Here is a 19,039-nt window from a genome sequence, read left to right on the forward strand (position 1 = left end):
AATTCCTTTTCTTGATAATCGAAAGTGTCAGGATAGCTATAGTTAGTAATAAGTAGGAGTTTTTTTAACGGAGCTATACTGACACTTTTAACTGCCAGGAGTTTTTTTTTTTAATATAGAAGCAACCTGCCGGTAGTGCTCCCTGCTATACATTCCGTCAATCAAAAAATCCAAAGGACTTGTAAAATTATCCCAAAGAACAGAATGCATATAGTAATCTAAAAGCAAAAGTCAATGCTCAAATATAATTTGTTGAACTAAAAGTCAGTAACAAGTACAAACTTGAAAGATTCCCTAACAAGTATAATTTGTTGAACTAAAAGTCAGGTAACGTAATTGTACAACATTAGCAACGATTCGTGAGAGGTACAGTAAATATATATAGTACATTGTTTGGGTGCCTATAAAGCAAGATATTAAAACCGAGCAACCCATACCGCCAGCGAACTAATCAAAGTGAAGTCAGCTCCATGAATTTCTGTCTAATGTGATAATTGTCTGCACCAGTAAAGTACTTTACGGGCATTTTTTTTGAACATTAGAAGCTCCATGTTCCTCAAACCTGTTAATCGAGAGATAAAACAGACTGAAAATGGGGAGAAAAAAAAAGAGAAAAGTTGAATATTGAAAGGTAGAGTGGATGTAAAAGCTTACTCGGATTTTGAAAACCACATTTGCTGAAAGGAACCAAGTGACGCCAGTATACTCCCACCTATCCAAACAGTGAATGCAACAAGTTAGTCAACGCACAGCATACTGAGATGCATCTAAAGCAATGTAGCTTCTAAATGCAAAGAAATGTCCACTTCAATCTTAAAGCAGAAGCAAATTGGTCTAAACATGCAACTTTGGAGGAAGCACCGAGGCACATCTAGACTATATCGTAAGTAAACATATCAAATATTGTAAATTTTTGTATTTGGAGAAATCCAGCAATTTGCTGACTATATCAAAGTTAATTCTCCTAAAACATCATTTAAATGTTACACGCAAAATTATTGCATAAATTTGCCCTGTAAATTGTATTCTTCCCCATTCAAATTCTCTTACCTTTCATTTTTAAACATCCCCAAATAAAAATTCAGAAAAAATCAAAGCATATAGTTTTGAGAGGGCTTTCGACTTTCTAAGAAACTGATGGACCATTTCTCAAGTTGGAGAAGAAAAGCTCATGAAGAATATATATGCAATTACCACAAAGAAATTAGTTCGAAATGAAGATCATAACAAGGTGAATGTAAAGAGATGTAGAGTGACAACTAGATACCATTTTCAAATAGAAACTCAACTTTTTTAGGAGAACCACGTAATCTCCTTGCAGTAATTTGCAAAAGAGCACCATCTATAAGCATGTGTTGTACCACTCTTGCAATATTTTTGGTATCATCAATTCCAAGATGGTGACTTCCTAGTAGCGGAATTTGGAGTTCCCTCATCATTGAACCATTCCTAGAGCCTGACAATAAAAAAGTTTATCACTACAATCTAAGAAGTTTAACACAACTTGGTCTAATCGACAGCAGCTGCAAACGAGCATTGGGCTGAGATGAAACACTCTATAAAATGCATAAACTCACAGACCAATCTCACACTAATGCAACGTACTCTGAAAGTAGATTGTACAGTAACATGGTGGTCACACAACTAAATCATGCCAACCTATGGTTCACAGAGTGTAATCAACTCAGCTGAATCCAAAGGGAATCATTTTGGAATCAGAAATGTGTAAGTACAGCAAACTCACCCTTCACTTGCCAAAGAGAGATCAAATTAAAGAAAAAGGCTAACATTCAATAGTCAGTCATTAAATACATATTGTATAAACAATATCTCACCCTTAGTTCCACATGGAAAAGATAAGGCCTCCTCTCTGTGTCATGAGAAAATCGAACTTTTCCCTTTTTCTCTCCTGACTTCATCCATTCCTTATTAACATTGGAATGAATCCACATATCTTCCATGTCTTCTTTCGAAGTTCTGGAGTCCCAAGTTGTATTCAATGGACCTGCTACCTCATGTATAAACACACAAAATTTATCTTTCAGCACAAAGTATTATCAAAGTTACAGAAAATGTACACCAATTAAGTGACAATGAAGTTTTTACATTTCAATACGGTTTCTTAAGCAATGTACTGAGTAACATAATTACTTGGGTATATGATGACAAGCAAGCAGAGCATACTGCCCCTACGTAGATGTTATTTTTTTCTACTGCAAGATTTAGAGGAAATAAAGTCTGCTATTAAACTGAAAGACTACTTGATTGTGTTTGGATAATAATATTTCGTACTTAAGTTAGATAGGAGCTTACAACATCACAATAATAATTTCTTTAGCACGAGTAATGAGTTGCTTGCTTAGTAAAAGGGAAAAATACAAGTGATAAATTTCTCAATAGAAAAAATCTGAACAAAAATAATAATAATTCCCTCGAAAAAGTTGAAGGTAGCATGGCATTATCAAATTGTCATCCATGATCCATCCACTATAATAAGGAATAAGGGTGTTTGGAGGCATATGAAAGTGATGGGCTCATTGCTTCTGAACCTTTACAATTGGGTACTATTTACGTATAATTGCTGCATACCTTTCCCTCACAATTGGGCATTGGTTCCAGGGAATTTGATTTGTGTCCCTGTTTTCTTCAAGAAGAATTACGCTCTTTCCTTGTCTTTACTTTCTCATCCCTTTATTCGTTTCCTTGCAAATTTTCTTCTTTCTTCATTCGAACCTTTCGACAAATAGGTAGTGAGCATGAAAAGTTTTGAAATTTCTTTTTCATCAATTCCTTATACGGCCTGAGCTTGATTTTAAATCTAAAGCTCTACTCAAACCTATGATCAATTCCAGCCACTTAAAATCGATTAACAAGATGAAAGTAAAGCATAACCGACATGATTGCAGACAAAGAAGAAAACAATACAATTAAGGGGGAAAAAAGGTACAAGAGTGTGGGAAACTTTACAGTGATGATTTCCGCTGTAGTGGTTGGACTGCAGTGAGATGATAGCGGCAACCTTCGCCTACTCTACACCTCGGCACGCTCAACCTGAATATCTAGTCAGTAAGGAGAAGCATGGGGATGGGTTTCAGAGGAAAGAAGAAAAAGGAAAGAGCACGAGTATCTATTTTCTTATTCTTTTTGTCCTAGCAAAGAGAGCGAAGGCTTATTGGTGCAGGTGTCGTGGTTGACCGAATAGGGTAAAGAAGCGGCCGAGTTAGCAACTGAAAATAGGGGAGTGGGCGGCGGCGAAGGCGGAAGACGGAAGAACCAAAATGGGGGAGTTTTGAGAGAGAGTTTGCCGAGAGAGAGAGTTTGTGAGAGAGATGAGAAGAACCAAAATTTCGCTGGCTTGCAAAATAAAAGTTTTGAAATCTCACTAAGTGTTTTGGCGAAGGAATCTTCCGCCAAAATCAAAAAACATCATTTTATGTTTTAATTTTTTTGGTGTATTTCACATTTTTTCAAGTGTCATGATAGGGAATCTAAAGACACATTATTATTTTTATATCAGATAAAATAAAACAAAATTAAAGTATATATTATTGAATTGATAATAAGTGTCATGATAAAAGTGCTATAATGACAAAAACCAGCAAGTGTCCTTTTAGACGTGTCAGGAAAAGCCATTTTTGTTGTAGTGTCGGTACCACTATCCGATCCAATGTCAAATTCAGTGTCAATATCTCACTTATCACGTGAGGGTAGAAAATATTTAAATAAATTGCATATGACAAGTTAAATAAACAGGACGTTTGGCATAAATATAGAAATGACACAGAGTTGCCATTAAAAAGTGACACCAAGAATCCCATATGGGGATTTGATACCATAATGCACTTGTACATCTCATCTAATTACTTAAGGGGAATTGAGGTTTTGATCCCAATGTTTGGCTTGGCATAATTAAAATGATTTAAGATTAATATAATTAAAGTTCCATAATAAAAATAATTGAAAATTAAATACTAAAAACAAATAACAAAATTCTTGCATAATTTAAATTTCACATTTATTACAATTTTGGATACTTTATATTTGTTAAATCATTAGTTCCAATTGGTCGTCAAAAGGATAAAAAAAAAAGGAATATATTAAGCTGCTGTGTTTGTACGGTAGACAAAAAAATTCAAACGGGCGCCCATTGCGTGCTTCTTTTTATTAATTTGTCAGCGGGCTCTTTTTATTAATTGGTCCCTGCCAGCAGGCTCAAACACGGTGAGTTTTATTAATTTGTTAGCGGCCTCTTTTTATTGGCGGGGACCAATTTGTAATTAGAGTCCACTATGTTCCTCAAACACTGCGAGTTTCCTTTTTTTAACAAAAAAAATCCAACTAATAAAATAGTCCGGTGTGTGTCAGAGACACGACGGACATAGACAGAGAAACAAACATTTTCTCAGCTACATTTTTTGGAGTTTTTAATTTTTAGACAATATTTTCAAGAAATTTGCCCATATGCAGGCTATAAATTGAATGGATTCATATGGATTAGGTATTTTTGAAAATATTGTGCAAAAAATTTTACTATAATGGTGTATGTTAATTATATTTTTGTGTTGATAGTCCATTTAAATTAGGTGTTTTTAAAGATATATTTTGAAATATTTTTAAAATTTTATTGGGATATTTTTAAAAATTTATTAAAGTTTCACCACCACTACCTACCACCGTCACCATCTTTTTTCCCTCTCCTTCTCCCTCCTCTTTTCTCCTCCCTTCCTATTCTCCCGCAACACACCTCCCCTCCCTCTCTCTCTTTGGTTGAGCGAGCCACAGGTGTGGAGGAAGCAAAGAGGAATTGCGTGAAGCAGAGAATGGGAGGAAAAGGAAAATGGTGGAGGGGAAGGAATAGCAAGAAGAAGGAAAAGGGAAGAGAAAGAAGGAAGGAACGGTTGACGGCGGTGGAGGAAGGGAGGGACAGCGGTAGGTGGTGGTTAGTGGAAAAGAAAGAGGTGGTAGATTTATTTTATTAATTTTTTATTTTTTATTATTTTTATTGTGTTTTTGAAGTTCTTTTAGAACATATTACTATATACTCGCAAATTCACAATCGACCATGGTCAAAACAAATTTTATCCAATAAAAATTCGATACATCCATTTCTTGAAAAGAGACATTCTTCAATGACTACATCTTACTCATCTTTCATCAAGAAAGCATTCTCTTGAAGTAAATGCTTATTAACTGAAATCAGATGGCGTTTGCAATAACATTTAACACTCGAAATTTTTGAATTCTTAAACGATCTAATACTTTCATACCCATCTCCCAATTGACTAGAGAGGCTGATAGGATATCCACCTTCCAAACATGGATCTACATTCCGCTGGCTTATAATATGGAGCAGCATGGCCTGCTCCCTGATAAAAATGAAGCAAAATATATAGTCAAATCTAATAGTGTTCTTAACTTAATACAACCTGAAAACCTACACTATAGCAAGAGAAAGAGGAATTTCTCACCTTTACAGTTGCAAATGTCATCTTATTTGCATAAGTCCTTGTATAACTGTACGTAGAAAAGAGAATGAATTTGTTTAACTTCATGTTAAAGGTAACAAGGAGAAAATTTTCAATTTTCAATTTTCAACCAACCCTGCAACTTGGCCTTGATGAATCCACTGTCTCCAATCATCAATAGTTGGGTAATTTAGAGATCTTATCCATTCTTCAGTTCCCAAATATGGTGAGATCATATCATGGTCACCACTGAAATTAATACAAATATTGTGCTTTCAACATATATAATCGCCATTAATCCGCGAGTGTGATGATATAAATTTTACAATACGAATATTTTGTTACCAAACCTGTATATGAGAGATCTGTAACCTTTAGTGCTGAGGTTTGCGTGGTATGGTACAGCGCTCCCTGCATTTATTGTGTATAGTATGCTATAGTTGCATCTAATCCACTCTTTAATAGTCCCCTGTCATGTAATTAAACAAAATATATGCAGAATCACATGAAGACAACAAGAATATTTAGAGAATTATGGTAGGTACAGTTGTGTTAGGTGCAATTATATCTTTGATATTGTATTTCTTACAAGTTTTGATGTACACTTACATTACTTTATCGTGTGTGTGTGTGTGTATATATATATATATTGCTTTATGTAAGTGTACACCAATTATTGTAAAAACTACAATAATTAGATACAATTGCACCAAATCATAACTGTACCTCTCCGTGCCCAAATTTAGAGAAGCTGTCTTAAAATGGAATATCAAAATGTACAATTTTTACATGCCTTTCGCACATGGAGGGCCTCTTGGACACTCCTGTCATTAGCCCAGTAGTATAGAACCTCCTCTCCGGTCACCTACGATAACCATGTGGGCAAGAATTAATCACAATGTTGTGTTTGGATAGAAAATCATTTGCGTAAATTTATCTACTTGCATAATAAATACATTTTTCAATCTTTTTTTATCTCGTATATATCGTATAAAAAAATGTTATAATATTTTTTAAAAAAATATTTCAAATAATCTCCTTTCCAAACACACTTAATTTATTGCTTTACACGCGATTTCGCAAAGATAATAGCAATATCTTACACGACATTCAACTGGATTAAATTCCAAAACATCAAGCTCCTCAAACTTCTTATAGAACGTTTCAACAGTTGATCTCCTGCCACTGAATAAGTTATTTGGCTTTGGTGAAACATCAGGACAAGTGGGCTCCAGCACATGCATAGGCTCGATGTTATCAATCAACTGCAGAAGCACATATTTTACCAAAATTATTTTAACAGTATACTGATCGTGTACATATCGTCAGTACATAGAAAATTAATCGTTCTTTGTTTAATTTTTTTTTCAACCTTTGTAGGAGGCATAGACGGTTTAATTTATTAAGTAGGAAAATAGTTTACAGAAACACGAAGGAGAAAAAGATTGCTGACCTTATTGTATGCCTGGATATTCTTCAAGCAGGGCGCATTGCTGGGGTCTATATTTACATATTCTCCTTTACAGGTCGCTTTCAAGGACTGTAAAATTATAATATAGGTTAGTTAGCAAATCAAGGGTAACTGTGCACTAAAAAAATATGCGTGACACAATGTTTTAAAAGATCATCATTCAGCAGCGTGTAACTAAAAAATATTCAACCTCATAGAGTTCATCAGAGATTAGCGCCATCCTATGAGCAAACGGGATTGCATGGTTTCCATCGCCTTGAGTGGTCGGTGCTGGGTTTCCAAGTATGTATCCCTGAAGCCATGGATTTTGAGAGGTGTAAGTGACATGTTATCAGTGAAGCATAAATATGAACAATCTAAAAAGTGCTTATTAAAAATAATATTTTTGTCCAAATATGTAATGATCTTGCTAGGTAGACTACAAAGAGAAGATTATGATAGTTACAGGACCTTGAGATGAGTATGCGGCTCAATCCCAGCACCATTTCCTACAAGGACACCAGATTATGGAAGTTTTAGGGTTAAGAATTCTTGGAAATTAATCTTTCCTGTAGTCCTGGAGAAATGAAACTTGTAGTTTTTACTTTTGTTTATGGCAACTTCGATGGATTACCTTGTAGCAGAACGCTCTGAACCATTGTGGTCCAACTTGAGAGAGTAATGCCATCATTAGCATGGTTCGAAGACTCAGCCAAGACCGAGACGACTCGGCCGAGTTGTCACCGTCTCGGTTTAGTCCGAGACTAGACCACGACGAATCGATACCGAGATACGTGACTCGTCGAGACGTCACCGTGAAGGGTTGAAACGACCGAGTCACTCCGAGTCATCCCGAGTCAACTCGAATTTTTATTATTTTTACTAATTTTTTAAATTATTTTTGTTTATCATATTTTTTACAATTTTTAGAATATTAAATATTTCAAAAATTCGCATCTCGCCGAGATCGCGACCGATATGGAACAGTCCAGACCGCGACCGCGATTTTGAACCATGATCATGAGCACTTGTTCATCAAATATAACGAGGAAAAGGAAGAAGGAATATTTTTCTCTTAGAATTAATATAACCTAGAATTCCAAATCAACGGTTTCTTTCTTTATTCTCCAAGCATCTTGGAGTTAATATACTCACAGAAAAGAATAAAAATCCTGCAAAACTCGAATGAATCTTTGTATTTGTTCCTCTTAATGCTCTACCTATTTGGAGTAAGCGGGCAAGACCCCTAGCTAAAGGGGCTTCAGTTGCAAGATTATGGAAGGCATTTGTAATATATACAATTTGCTTACAAAGGCGTTGGCAATCTCCACCAATTTCTGTTTCGGCTTCAGTTGCTGCACCTTCATTAGTTTCACCTTGACCTGCTGCACCTCTATTTGATGCACCTTGACCTGCTGCACCTCCATTTGATGCACCTTGAGTTGCAGCACCATTATTTGATGCACCTTGAGTTACTGAACCTCCATTTCTAGCTCTTTTTGCAGAACCAGAAAGGGCCTCCAAGGTACGAGATTTTCTGCTATCTCTATTTTTTCTATTACTAGAGCTATCATTGTCCCTCCTATTCTGACTTGATGGAGTTGGGTCATTATCAACTTGGCTATGCATTTGTGGCTCAGACTTCTATGTATTGTTGTTGGCCTGCTCACATTTTCTAGAAGATTTTTTATATGAATCTTCATCTTTACCAGTATGGTCATGCGCTCATTCTATAGCTGCAACTGATCTACTAGCTTGGACTCATTTTTTTCGTCTATGAGGTGCCGCTGCCTGTTGTGTAAGAATTTCACCATCATCCAAAATCTCCTCTATTACCACTGAACTCTTTGTCTGTGATAACTATTCCAGTTGCTTTTTCTTCTACAACTCATATATTTCTTCAACTGTTACATGATGACAGTATACTTCCATCAACTTGTACTCATTAACCCAACCGCAGAATTGTCTAATGTCTTTATCCGTTTGAAGTTCCATTAGTCAGGGTCAATGTAATAATATAACATGGTATCCTTGTGCCCACACTCTTCCACCATTTTATTTATTTCATGAATTGACATAAAATTAGCATGGCAAAGATTGAAATAATCAATCTCTCCACCTACATAACTCTTGTAATCCTTGTGCCCACACTCTTCCACCATTTTATTTATTTCATGAATCGACATAAAATCAGCATGGCAAAGATTAAAATAATCAATCTCTCCACCTACATAACTCTTGTATTTCTCTCCCTTAATTTTACCACGATGGTGGAGTTTAAGAAAAAATACAGATCTATCAGGGACTGCAATAACAACAAAGGCAAACAACACGATTCTTGTTAATCACCATTTTTTATTGTCATACATGTTGTTCTTCTTATAAAAATACTTAACCCCTATTTGTTAATTAACTCGAATCAGACAACTGCAGTTTGAAAAGTTTATTTTTTTATGAGTAAATTACAAGATAGAGGGTCTTGTAGGACCATTTGCAACCCACTTATACTACAAAAAAGGGAAGTCAATGGTTCTTATGTCCTTTTCTAAACAAGCGGATCACATCAGCAAACCCTAAACCCAATAAACACTCTGACTAAATACTTCATTATACTCAAAACACAAACAACACCATTAATCATACAAAATGTGTACAGATTGTAATATTTCTTACCGTATAATGTGTACGGATCAATGAACTCATCCTTTTGCCTTTTCACCCAATTCACTGCCATTGATCACCGATTCACTGCTAATCTTTGTCTTTTGTTGGTTCTCATAAATCTGGGCACTGATTACTATGATTTTGCTAGATCAATTTTGATACTTTTCACTATCATTGTTTACTTTGTCAAAAAGTTTACCAACATTCCAAACCCCAAGTTAAAGCCTTCATTTACCAGATGAAATTTTTCCCACAAATGCTATGCAGACAAAATTGCCCCTCAAAAAGTTGATTTCCTTCTCTTGTAACGCCACAAATACGCGGAGTGACCAAAACGGTACAGATTTACTAGTTCAGTGACATTTTTGGCTAATAAAAAAGTTTAGTAACCAGAACCGGCACTTCACAATAGTTTAGTGACATATCGTGCAATTTACTCTTTTTAAAATTACAGCAGTGTATATGACTCTGCTAATTTTCATAAAGTACATCAGAATTTTGAATTAACTGCCCATGCCATAGTCTTATCAGTAGAGTAATAATTTTGTAATGAATTTTTAAAGCTCTCAAAGAGATTGGCTATACAGTCTTGGCATTAAGTTTGTCTGCAAACTTTTTTGTGTAATTTCGATTCAACCATGATTGTAGTTTGTAATAGCAACCAAGAAGTTGAGAATTCTGATTCATCATGCATTCAATATTTTGAAACCCAATTATCTTGTCAAGAGAAGGCTGTTACATGGAAGACCAACTGTCACGCCCCAAATCCAGGTCCCTGGACTGGATTTGCAACGTGGCACGCCGTATCTATGAGATCTTACTCCCATAAATACAAGGCATCGTAACCATAGTTTACAAAAATTCACTAAAATTTTAAAACTTACATATACCAATGAAACATATACATTTCAATAAATTACATCTACAAAATGCTTTATTCTAACTTCCTAGAATTTTAAACACCTACCTATATACCTTTCTCACTTATCTTCTAAACGCACATGAGTCGACTTTCTTGATCTGCAAGAAAGATAACTAGACGTGGGTTGAGCGACGTATGCCCAATAGGTAATACTTGCTCCCCTGTCGGATCATGTAGCTATATATATATATATATACTATATATACTTTTACAAATTCGGTCACACCATGCCACATGTATATATCAATTAAACATGTTTGTCATCCCATTTCATATATTACATAAATATATTCCATTGAAAGTGAGAGGCTTAAACATAAGTGGCCTCTGTCTAACGTGGCACTTAGTCCCATAGATTCTAGAGGTGGCCCCCACCAAACATAGCTTAGAAATATACATAATATGACATGATTGTATTCATTGAACATACTTGCAAATCATAAATTATATCAATCATGCCATCTCATTTCATAACATAGCTCATAAACAAGCACATGCAATATCCGGCTTCTGAGTACTCAGTCTAGAGATTAAACCCCTTCTAGGTGGACAACTAATAGGTTTCATGACTACCAATTAGTTTCATTACATACATAGGTCAATCGGCCGAATTCTATACTAGACTACTATTACCATTAAATAGGACTATAGCCCCTACTGTTTATTCCATGACTGTTTAGAGTTTTTCGTAACATAAAATTATTTCACGCGTCACATGCACCTTTCTTTCGTTTCATGAAAATATTCCACTCATTCCATAAAATATTGCATAGCAAAATATTTCAAGTATTCATAATTTCATGCTTGCAAAACATTTGAAATAGGCATACATGATCCATTGCTTCATATACCAAAATAAAGTTCTTACTCGAAAAATATTCATATTTAACATTTCAAAACTACAGAAGGGGTAAGCACCACCTACCTCAAACTACTCTCTTGAAGAAATTCTTAGTGCACCCTTAAACTTGCTTCAAACCTATAATGAATAACATATGTATGTCTTAATCAGCTCATACATCCTAATTTAAAGTTCTTATTTCTATCTTGAATAACCCTAAAAAAGTATTTGATAAGTCTCCTAAAATGGAAGGTTTTTCTTTTCAGAAAGTTTCCTAATTTAAAAGCGTCTCCCTTTTTAGAAGAGGCCATAATTTGGTTATTCATAAAATAAATGCTATGTATTTATTTAACTTACTCATTTGTTTATTTGTAGAAGAAATGGCCGGCCTTATTTAAAGTCACTTTCTAGAGCTGAGACCAACCATAAAAATATATTTCTTTTTATTCAAATAGGACTTAAAAGAAATATTGAACCTTTGGTGTTGTTATTGGGTCCATTTGTCACAACTTAGATTATTATAATTAAATTTAGGTTTTCAAAACTTCCTTAAGAATGTGTGCAACGAGTTCGAGCCTAAGATTCCATGATCAAAGGTGAGGCACGTATTCAAAATACTACAATTTTGTTTTTAAGTTGTATAACATATGTTCATTATATTTGTTTGGGAAAGCTTAATAAGTCCAACAAAATATCCATTAAGCCAATTATCTAGTCAATTATTAATTTTAACTAAAGCTCAATCTCTTTCAACCTAAATCAGCCTTTATTAATAATCAGCTTTAACCCACAATACCAGTTTTTTTAATATATTTTAGCTACCCCATTCTAGTTATCCCAAATTTCGAGGGCTAATTTGCAATTTGCAACAACTCCGAAAGCTAGACCAAATCAACAGTCTTCTTCTTCCTCTTGTTACTAACAAACCATTCTCACGAAAGCAAAAGACATGACCAATCTTTCATTTGTGTTGAAAACTTAGGAATAGAAAACCTTAAGGCATTGAACTATTTAATTATTTTCTTCCTCTATTCCGGCAGTAAAACCAAGAATTAACCACCAATATTTTATCCTTTTAATTCATATTAATGGTGGCCTTGCCTTCAAGTGCCCCTTATGCCATAAAATTCCTTCTATTCTCTAACAAAACCCCAATGATAGGCAGAACCATAGAGGTGTTTCAAAAGAGAAATCATCAATTCCTCCCAAACATTATATAAAGCATGGTCTGGTTACTTCACCTTTTTTTTCATTGGTTTGAGTATTCTTTTGACTTTCTACATTCAAACTAATAGTATTATTAACCAGAAGGTAGTCGCATGGCTTATGAACTTCCATAATCTAAACAAAAACACTTATCAAAACTCACAAAACTTGTACCTAATATTTCAGACATGTTTTGGGGCTACTACGGATGAAAATCTTTGGTTAGTAAAAGAGAAAACTAAGAAATATTAAAAGAAGAGTTCACGGCCTTACTTGTTCATGGTCAGAGGAGCCAAATTCTTGTATTCTTGCCTCTGTCCAATCTCTTGATTTCAACTTTTCCTTTTGCTGACATGTCCTTACTCTCTTATTTTATGGTTTTCTTCTTGTAACGTTGTGAAAGTTTACTCACTATTAGACTAGTTATAGTTGGAGTTGGTTTACGCCACTTCGTCCTAAAATAACTCCACCAACTCAAACTAACTTCCATCTCTTTCTACTTTATCTCCTAGTTTGTCTTCTATAATATCTACAAGTTCATGTTAATTCCTACTCTCTCTTATCATGGCTCTTACTTTCACTTGGTGGTTGAGATAAGATAAGACATTAACATCAATCTCTATAGAGATAAATTAACTAAGTAAATAACTAGTAAATTAATTAATAACATCATTTACAAAAAAATTCGGGGTTTCACACCAACTCCCCCAATTTCTTAACTGTTTGTCTTTTTAAAAAAAAAAATTATCTGAATGATCCACAGACTACAAAGTAGTCCAGACTGGCTTTACATTTTGTGCCCAGAAAAAAAAAAAGTGATATCAAAACACCTTGTAATAAAAGAACACTAAGGATCAAGAATTCGGTCTCTCATGCATGCAGGCCTCGCCATATGGACCTGGCTGCTTTAAATGATCGTATTGTTTTAGGATATGAAATTTTTTTGCATCACTACATGTTTTTAAACAGTAAGCTTTCTTATATTTTCCCAAGTAAGTAAGGGCCAAAGCATTCTAATAGTTTCCTACCCTTGGGCTAGACAAAATCTTACCGTACTATATTTGTTAGAACTTTTCAAAATTTATAAAGGAGCTGCGGATGGAATGTTGTTGGATCGGTCCATGTATCCACTATCCGGCCCGAAATTAGTTGAAACAAAACTAGACTTGTGGATCGAATTCTACCGGGAGAATTGCGAAATTGTATCAAATTGGATCTGCAGGCAAATCCATTAGGATTCGTGGATGGATCCTTAGTAATGGTCAAAAAGTTTAATTTTTTTATTTTGGCACCTTTTCATATTTTGACAGTTAATATTTTTCCAATAGTATCTAAAACATCTTGAAAACTACTGATTACTTGTGTTAGTATGGAGGAACCTATCGGCTAACACAAATCAAGAAAAAGACATGAAATCAAGTTACAGCTCTTGACACAAAACAATCTCATTCTATAAAAGATCATGTACAAAGTGATTTGTTACAGAAATTCACTTTCCTACACTCTACAATACTCTACAAAAAACGCTCCATAGTTTGTCTTACTTAGTTCAATGATTAAAGATAAACAAACTTCAAACTATCCTAAAATATTTGTCCAAGTTTTATTGCATAAAAATACTAGACAAATAAAGTCTAAATAAAAGTGATTTTGAACCATGATTTGAATCCTTTATTTGTTTATTTATCTTTGTATTCTACAGCCATTTTCTTGTAACATTCCCAATAATATCAACTCATTTCACCGAAGGATGGTTTGGAGGAGGATTCAGCTCCTCTCCAATATAGTTTCTTTTCAACTTCCCTCAATTACATTTAGGTGGATCATACATGTATTAATCCAATATCAAAGCCCCAGAATCATTGTTTATAATCATGGCTCTTGACCCTTGATGATTTATCAATTCGCTTTCTGTTGGTACCTTATTTTTGTGTGAATGGAATGACAATTCACTGGGCTTTTGGCCACGATCTTGTAACCTTGAGTTTGGTAGGTTAGATTTAATAAATCAAGTGCGATTCAAACTCGAATAATTCTATAAATTAACAAACCAAATTCGAATAAAATTTTAAAATTTTGAAATCTTTCATTAAAAACCCAACGAACTTGAACTATTTTTATGTAATATGTACTATGATTGCTCTTTACTTCAGTAGCAAAAGTGCCAATTTGAGTCTTATGATTCTGCTCCTTAAAGCAACATCACATCATGAATAATTTATTTGCTTCCAAACGAACAGAAGTGTCGCTGCAATTTGTTGGATCTACTCGCAAAGTTTCCCAGTTTTTCTGTCGTTGCATTATGATTCTGCTTGGAAGATTATCTTATCTTACTAATTAATTTGTTAGTCTTTTCTGTTTCTAAGCAAGACTTTCAGGCATCAATTATATGAAGTAGATGGAAAGAGATTTTTCAAGAAATTTTTTTAGGCGAAGTAAACCACAAAGACATATCACAATTTGTTTGTCAACTTCGGTTATTGCTTGAAACAGGGACCTTTTACATTTTGTGATTTCTTGTCCTTCTTTTCTTTTTGAAGATCTAGATGGAAGATCAAGGAGAAAGGCTTTGCGTAAAGAAGAATGGAAAACGAGAAATTAGATGTGGAAATTGATATGGAAAGCTTCTGTAACAATTCATTTGACTTATGCATGCTTTGGACAATTATAGTGCTCTTATGAACTTTTTTTCTTTCTTTTTTTTTTTTTCAATTTCAGTTGCAGATTTAATTTATATATATTTTTTCAGTAACTTCGTCAATTCGCCTTTGAAGATTAAACATCAAATTGGAGTTAAATTTAAGGGATTTAATTTGCAAGAACTGTCGAGAGCAGGAATGAAGAGAAAAAAGTGATTCTTGATAACATATTTATAGGTACAATTTCATGTTTTTGGTAATTTATTTTTGCTACCCATTCATGATCCCGTACAATTCCACTGATCCCGTAGTTTTTTGGTACAATTCCACTGAGTTTTTTGCCAAAATAACACTTTTTCTAAAAAAAAATTCCCAATTTGATTCACTTTCAAAATTTAATCCCATAATGATATTATTGTTGCCACCTAATTATCCTAATTGTCATGTAGGTAACAAGAAAGGAAAGTTTTAATCTCTCTATAGTTTCTAAAATGAACTAAAAATTTAAATTTTTTTATTATAGAGGCACAAGAAAATAGCATAACTTTGATAATTTCCTTATAATTATTTAAAATAAATTCTACCATTATTGGCCTTGCAATTATTGGTCTCTACATTTTTTTTTGAAATGAATCAAACCTATTATTGTATATTTTTTTTAAAAAAAATAATTTTTTAAAAATACAAAAATTACAATGAAAATTTCAACGAAAATTGTAAGCGATAACAAGAAAAAATCACAAAAACTTCAAAGCTATGATATTCGTTTATGTTATTCTTCCTACTCCTTGAAAGAACTTTTACAAAAAGTAATCACGTTGAAATTTTCTTGTCTAGTTCCAATTGAATATTTTCTAGCATTGGTCATGATGTTTCACCTTTATGTTTTTTTCCCTGCAACTCTTACTTAATGATTTGCACAATTTCCTAACTAGTCAGGAATCGTAATTCAGAATATGAAAGAAAATCAAGATGGAATTAATTAACGGGGTTCTAAAAACAAGTTTCAAATAAGTTGGCAATCATTCAAATAGGTGACAAACCAAAAAAAAATAACAAAAAGTTATACTTTATGAGAACCAAGAAGGCAAATAAGTATACGTCTCTTCTTTATCTCTAAGTAGAGTAGGATGACTTGAAAAAACACTCAATCATAGTATAACTATAATAAATTTCCAAGGAAAAAAAATTTCCAAGACAGATAGGTGATCCAATAGCAAGTAGAGTTGAAATATTTGAACCAGTACTATGCACTTCAAGCTTCACCAATCAAAAGTAACCACTATCTTGCCATTTTTACTCTCACCTACTTCAAACAACTCTTGTATTCTAGTTCTTGTTAAAATTATCAAATAAAATATCAAGAAGAATCAAGGATTATACCTTGCTCAAAGCTTCCGTTGTCTACTCAATCTTCCTGTAAGTTCAATTACTTTTATTATTTTCTATGCAATCAAGTACAAATAATTCAATAAACTTAGAAGATCTTAAAAAAGTCTATCAACAGAATAATTATACAAATCAAATTCTTCATACAATTTCCCAACATATGGAAGTATTAAATACAAAAATAGATACATTAAAGAAACCAGATTTAAAATTCCCAAATGACATTTCAGCCCCTCATTTTCAACCTAGAAGTTTAACAAGAGAAAAAGAACAAGATTTATTACAAAATATTAATAATCAAAAAATTAATAATACAGATAGTATATTAAATAAAATATCTCATGCATTACAAAATTTAACTACAGAAATAAAACCTTCAACACCTAAAATAATACTTTAGATCAAATAATAGAAGAAAATTCAACTGAAGAATTAGAAAATTCATCAGAAGAATCGATAAATTCAGATTTAGAAGAAAATATAGTAATACCAATCGAAAACCAATTTGAAGGAAAAGATCAAATAAATAGAATAAGAAGAAAGAAAATTTATAGTAATAATAACAAAGATTGGAAAATGATAAATAGTTCAGGTATTCTTTCAACATTTTTGGATTCTGCATCATTTGCTTTATCAGAAAGTTACTGGCAATTTCTTCGGATGCCATATCTGTCACTTTCTCTTTATCTTTCTTTGGAGTAGTTGGGAAAGGTGTAGTTGTTGAAATGGTGGTTGCTTGTCTTGTCGTTTTTGGAGTAGTGGTTGGCTGTTTTGTCCATTTTAATTTGTTTGAATGTGGCTCTGATACCACTTCTTTTGTCTTTGAACCATATTTTATTTGTAGTCTTAATTCTAAACATAACATTAATCCTTCTTTTTTCACAAAGGCAAATAATTGTCCAAAAGTAATATTCTCAAAAGAAATTACATCTGTTCCCATTTCTTTTTGTAAGCTATCCATTATTCTTTGTGAAAATAGACTTGGTAATCCTGTTATAAATCTTTCTTTCCAGAGTGATGCATTGCAATCCGGTCTTCTTAATACATTAGTTAAAAACATATTTTTATACCACCTAAAGTCTGATAATGTTGGACATCTTAAATTTGTTAGAAATGTTTTATTAGAATTTAATTCTTCTTTCGGATTTCCTATAAAATACATTAATATTGTTACAATTAAAAATTCTGCAGCATCTGACTGTATTTGAATATTTCCTTGATCATCTTCAATTTGTTGCGTATGATCTAAGATTGATAATTTATCTTGAAGGGTTAGAGCATTATCCCACCAATTTTTTAATTGTCCAGTAAATCCTGAAACTAATAATGTTGCAATATTTCTTTCTTGAATATTTTTTATTTTATAAGCTAATCTAGCCATTCCCATTTCTTGCAAATTATTTAATACTTCATATTCAGCTTTGCCATCTATATTCCATTCATATATTGAATCTCCATCGTATTTAGTGGTACGAAATTTTGATCTTTTTTCGTATTGAATGTCTGGAGGACTTGGTCTGGGATAATAATTTTTTGTACTTATCATTTTCCAATTTTTGTTATTATTACTATAAATTTTCTTTCTTCTTATTCTATTTATTTGATCTTTTTCTTCAAATTGGTTTTCGATTGGTATTACTATATTTTCTTCTAAATCTGAATTTATCGATTCTTCTGATGAATTTTCTAATTCAACTGAATGATTGTTGAACTTCTACCCAGGAGTACACAAGACCAATACTATTCCACATGGAGTTCAAAGTACCTTGGATATTTTGTTGGAGTTTCAAGATTCATCAAGAATTATATTGGTATTTCTTGGAATCTTGTTAAAGTGATATGCTGAGTGAATGGTTTTGTTAAATAGGTATTTTCTGCAGATTTTTCGAGAGATTTTGGAATTTGCTGGATTGGTCTAATTTGGGATGAAGTTGGGGTACAAGCAGCTTGACTATAGGTCAATGCTGGAAAATCTGATAATAATTGGAATCTATTTTGAGTTACAGGAGTAAGACTCATCTCATAATCCTGCGGAGTCTTTGGTCTAGAATTTCCTGCGTTTGAATCCATAATCCTGCACAATTAACAAATAATCTTGTTAAGTTTTTCTTTAAGTTGTTGGATTTGAGTATTATAATATTGAATATCCTCTTGAGGATGGCCTGCTTTTTTGAGGACGTCTTTGAAAATAATATAGGAATTAATTTGCCACAATTCAAATTCAGATGAAAGGCAAATTCAAACTCAGATGAAATGCAAGACAGACTGCTCTATAAATAGACTCAAATTCAGACGAAGAGGCATCGGAGAAAAATCAGTTTACATCTGTAGTGCAAACCTCTTAACTACTCTCACCTACTTCAAACAACTCTTGTATTCTAGTTCTTGTTAAAATTATCAAATAACATATCAAGAAGAATCAAGGATTATACCTTGCTCAAAGCTTCCGTTGTCTACTCAATC

At 33.3% G+C, this 19,039-nt stretch overlaps 1 protein-coding gene and 1 long non-coding RNA gene across 7 annotated transcripts; both read right to left on the reverse strand.

Moving 5' to 3' along the window:
* Positions 1-235: 235 nt before the first annotated feature.
* Positions 236-3,368, reverse strand: LOC140006550 (uncharacterized). Of its 6 annotated transcripts, XR_011814297.1 has the most exons (6): positions 2,968-3,368; positions 2,590-2,733; positions 1,836-2,008; positions 1,290-1,456; positions 655-712; positions 236-562 (listed from the first exon to the last, which is right to left on the reverse strand). It is a non-coding gene; the product is annotated as an uncharacterized lncRNA (long non-coding RNA). The 6 variants fall into 6 exon arrangements; XR_011814263.1 differs by having other exon boundaries at positions 655-1,456; positions 1,836-2,005; XR_011814224.1 differs by having other exon boundaries at positions 655-1,456.
* Positions 3,369-5,049: 1,681 nt separating this feature from the next.
* LOC113720320 (serine carboxypeptidase-like 18) lies at positions 5,050-8,544 on the reverse strand. Its single transcript, XM_027245225.2, has 10 exons — positions 8,136-8,544; positions 7,387-7,424; positions 7,127-7,228; positions 6,919-7,005; positions 6,569-6,730; positions 6,259-6,330; positions 5,816-5,934; positions 5,601-5,714; positions 5,469-5,514; positions 5,050-5,366 (listed from the first exon to the last, which is right to left on the reverse strand). Exons 1-10 carry the CDS (start codon positions 8,542-8,544, stop codon positions 5,283-5,285), a joined length of 1,233 nt encoding a protein of 410 aa, XP_027101026.2. The 3' UTR covers positions 5,050-5,282.
* Positions 8,545-19,039: the final 10,495 nt, after the last annotated feature.

This window comes from Coffea arabica, chromosome 1c (genome assembly GCF_036785885.1).
Source record: "Coffea arabica cultivar ET-39 chromosome 1c, Coffea Arabica ET-39 HiFi, whole genome shotgun sequence".
Classification (NCBI taxonomy): domain Eukaryota; kingdom Viridiplantae; phylum Streptophyta; class Magnoliopsida; order Gentianales; family Rubiaceae; genus Coffea; species Coffea arabica.

What these genes read in the sequence shown, in the direction of transcription:
- LOC113720320 (XM_027245225.2), bottom strand. Translation starts at nt 8,544, where the DNA reads ATGCATAGCCAAGTTGATAATGACCCAACTCCATCAAGTCAGAATAGG. An exon ending in AGCCGCATACTCATCTCAAG is followed by an intron (nt 7,229 to 7,386) that starts GTCCTGTAACTA and finishes CCATGGCTTCAG; the next exon opens with GGATACATACTTGGAAACCC. An exon ending in AGGCCCTCCATGTGCGAAAG is followed by an intron (nt 5,935 to 6,258) that starts GCATGTAAAAAT and finishes ATTACATGACAG; the next exon opens with GGGACTATTAAAGAGTGGAT.